Source organism: Echinops telfairi, unplaced genomic scaffold (genome assembly GCF_000313985.2).
Source record: "Echinops telfairi isolate 266 unplaced genomic scaffold, ASM31398v2 ScPeMD7_7458;HRSCAF=8496, whole genome shotgun sequence".
Classification (NCBI taxonomy): domain Eukaryota; kingdom Metazoa; phylum Chordata; class Mammalia; order Afrosoricida; family Tenrecidae; genus Echinops; species Echinops telfairi.
The window spans coordinates 16412389-16416102 of NW_022111358.1; the positions used below are offsets into that span (position 1 = coordinate 16412389).

The 3714-nt window shown below is 45.0% G+C and overlaps 1 protein-coding gene across 1 annotated transcript in view; it reads left to right on the forward strand.

Moving 5' to 3' along the window:
- Nucleotides 1-731: 731 nt before the first annotated feature.
- The window catches only part of VEZF1 (vascular endothelial zinc finger 1), an 11323-nt gene continuing 8340 nt past the window's right edge, over nucleotides 732-3714 (forward strand). Inside the window, exons 1-3 of the mRNA XM_045299645.1 lie at nucleotides 732-1087; nucleotides 1828-1891; nucleotides 2968-3151. Of these exons, the coding sequence (XP_045155580.1) occupies nucleotides 828-1087; nucleotides 1828-1891; nucleotides 2968-3151 (508 nt within the window). The 5' untranslated portion in view covers nucleotides 732-827. The remainder of the gene's footprint in view (nucleotides 1088-1827; nucleotides 1892-2967; nucleotides 3152-3714) is intronic.

A 3714-nucleotide genomic window follows, 5' to 3' on the forward strand; every position in this document is an offset into this window, starting at 1 on the left:
CATGTGTGTGACTGTGTGCTGCTGCAGTAAGGTACCGCTAAATACGGACCGGGGTGTCTGCAACATACTTTTTTGGACAAGTGATTTAAACGTGGTCTCAGCACTGACGGCCCAAGAGCGCTCACTATTCCATCAGCTGGGATGTCCATCTGAACCAGGGTGGTGTGGTTTTGTGGCCTGTGTGAAAGCAGGATCGTCAGCAACTCAGGCGGACAAGCCTTGTGTTGTTTGCATGATGATTGATTTACACTGCTTCTTGTAAGGAGCTGCGAGGACCAGCTGGGTGCTGTTGGTTCTCTGCTGCAGACGCGGGCTCAGGCCCCTGGAGCATGTTGAATTTTGAAGGTCATTGTGAGAGGCCGAGTTTCTGAAGTGTGACTGTTTGGTTTTAGGCCCATGAAGCCTCCCACCACCAACAGCAGGCAGCACAGAACAGCTTGCTTCCCCTCCTGAGCTCTGCCGTGGAGCCCCCTGATCAGAAACCATTGCTTCCAATACCAATAACTCAGAAACCTCAGGCTGCACCCGAGACATTAAAGGATGCCATTGGGATTAAAAAAGAAAAGCCCAAAACTTCATTTGTGTGCACTTACTGCAGTAAAGCTTTCAGGGACAGCTATCACCTGAGGCGCCATGAGTCCTGCCACACAGGGATCAAGTTGGTGTCCCGGTCAAAGAAAACGCCCACCACAGTGGTTCCCCTTATCTCCACCATCGCTGGGGACAGCAGCCGAACTTCACTGGTCTCAACCATTGCGGGCATCTTGTCAACAGTCACTACATCCTCCTCGGGCACTAACCCCAGCAGCAGTGCCAGCACTACAGCCATGCCAGTGACCCAGTCTGTCAAGAAACCCAGTAAGCCCGTCAAGAAGAACCACGCTTGCGAGATGTGTGGGAAGGCCTTCCGAGATGTGTACCACCTCAATCGGCACAAGCTCTCCCACTCGGACGAAAAGCCTTTTGAGTGCCCTGTTTGTAATCAGCGCTTCAAGAGGAAGGACCGCATGACGTACCATGTGAGGTCTCACGAGGGAGGCATCACCAAGCCCTATACTTGCAGTGTTTGTGGGAAAGGCTTCTCGAGGTACCGCATTTTGCTCTGTGTTTTCTTCATTACATCACAGTAAAACTTTGTCTTTATTTCCAAGTTGTGATCTTGAAGGTGTACAGGGGACTAGCGAGGGGCAGGCCTGTGTTATTAGAAGAGATTGGCAGTGGGCAAGGAAGCATTAGACCTCCAGGTCTGAATTCAGTTTTGTCCGGTTGACAAGTGGTGGCACAGTGATCTAACTTATCGCTTGATTAAGATGTGCCGGGTGAGCTTGAGCCTTCATTTGGCACAGGGCGCTTCTCACTGCAAAACCACTCGCTTCCGGGCCAGTTGGGGTTCACTGTCTGCAAATTGGAAGGACTTGTTTCCTGAAGGTCGAGATGACCTTGGGTACGCTTGATAAAGCTTTCACGGGATATTTTCCCTTTTGGGGGAGAGCTACCATTTTAGGAATTATTGTATTACCTAAGTTTTTAAAGTTAATAATAGTAGTAGCAATTTCTGGCCAACGTTAGGACTAAAACTTTGGGTATTTTGTACTTACGAAGATATTGACTACAAGGAAAATGAACAGGTAAAGTACTAAGACTTCTTTTTTCTTTATTTTTTACTGTGAGAGAGGTAAGGAGGCTTGTACGGGGGTTGGGGAGTCAGTGATTTTACTAGCTTTCTTTAAAATATTCCTGAATCTGCCAGTCATGTAGGCATCACAGTAAGTAGCATTTCTCTGTGTGTGTTCCATTACATCTTCTTTGAAACTCTCTCTTTCACAGGCCTGACCACTTAAGCTGTCACGTAAAACATGTCCATTCAACAGAAAGACCCTTCAAATGCCAAGTAAGAGTTAAAATGACTTATCCTTAGTGTAGCACTTAATGCACATTATCCAGAAGGTCCGAGCCAATCAAAGCTCACAGTTCTTGAATAATCCTAAAAGCACAGATTTGAGTAAATGTGGTCTATTTGAATATTAGTTTTATGAAATCTAAATGACAGCTTCTCTCTATGAGCAAGATCATTTAAGTTGAATGTATTGTTTTTGCTAAGCTACACTTCCCTTGAGCAACAGAATTTTTGTTGTGAAAGGGGGAAAAATTAATAGTCTTGCAAAGGTCATGTTATGTATTTGAAATTAATAAAAGAACAAAGTGCTTTAAATTAATTCCTGGGTTGATGATTGGAGTTGTGTTAAATTATAATAGGAGAAAATATTAAATTTTCCCAAATGTTATCACTTAATGAGCTTTTGTCTATTGCCAAAGCTGGACCATTTTTTAGTTAGAAAATCTATGTTTATGATACCTTTGGTATAAGCGGTGACAATGAAAGACGTAGATCTCGCTAACTCAAACGACTAGTTTAGGGTCAGTCATTCTGGTTGGTTTCAGGAACTCTCTTCTTGGACCTTTCAGTTAGGTTGTTAGGAGTGATCTCATTAGGTGACTGCTCTGAGTCTAAGAAAGCCCAGCCGCAGGGAGGCAGCTCCTGTTCACTGAGTTGGGTGCTTGCTCGGGGCCAGGCGCGTCCTCCAGCAGCGATCCTGAGAGGTGGTACTGCTGTCCCCGTTTCACAGTCCAAGAAACAGACTCAGGGAGGTGGACTAGCTTGTCAAGGTCAGCGAACACTGCCTAGTAAATTGTAGATTTGGATTGGAAGCAGGTTTAACTGACTCTAAAATCTCCCCATCTCTGCACCACTCGGTGCTGGTATTTTCCTTTCTTTTCTGAAATGCAAGTGTCTGAAAGTCTCCACACATTTTGAAAATTATGATTCTGTGTAGCACCTGCAATGAAAATCCCTGTAGCTCAGGCTGCTTGCTGATGCGGGTGGGGTACTGCCTAGAATATAACATATCTTAAAATGAGTAGAACAGGATAGTCTATATTTAAAAAAAGTTTTCCTCCCTCATGCAGACATGCACTGCTGCCTTTGCCACCAAAGACAGACTGCGGACCCACATGGTGCGCCACGAAGGCAAGGTATCGTGTAATATCTGTGGGAAACTTCTGAGTGCAGCATACATCACCAGCCACTTAAAGACACATGGGCAGAGCCAAAGTATCAACTGTAATACATGTAAACAAGGCATCAATAAAAGTAGGTGACCCTTAATAGTTTGTTTTTGCATTTCAAATCTATGACATCTCGGTGCTTTATGATGTTTCCAAGGTATTGTCACTGTGCTCTCAGGAATATGTGTATGTGCACCTTCCATGTGTCCTCCTGTTGCTCCAGCATGCAAACACGCAGCGCTGGGAAGAGTGTGCTCATGCCAGAAATGTGCTCCTCACGCCCCACTCTCTGCACACACAGTGCCGATAAACTCGGCTGTGCTTGACTGCTGACGGCATCCCCGTTATTAGGGAAGCAGACATTCCCCATGGCTAGTCCATCCGTGTGTCCGTCCTAAGGATTTGCATAAAGAGCTCTCATGTGTTGGGATGGAAAGACCAGAAAGAAACAAGGAAGTTGTGTTTCATGCCAGGCCATTTTGTTTTACTTAAAGTTAGGAAGGTTCTTAAATGTCAATGTCTGCTAATTCCTGGTGGTTTGAAGACTGCATCCTTGATAATAATCTTAAAGGTGAACATACTATTAGTAAGCTTGCTTTTCAAACCTAGAACTGTGGAGACATGGGTATCATCTCCATTTGAAGTTGA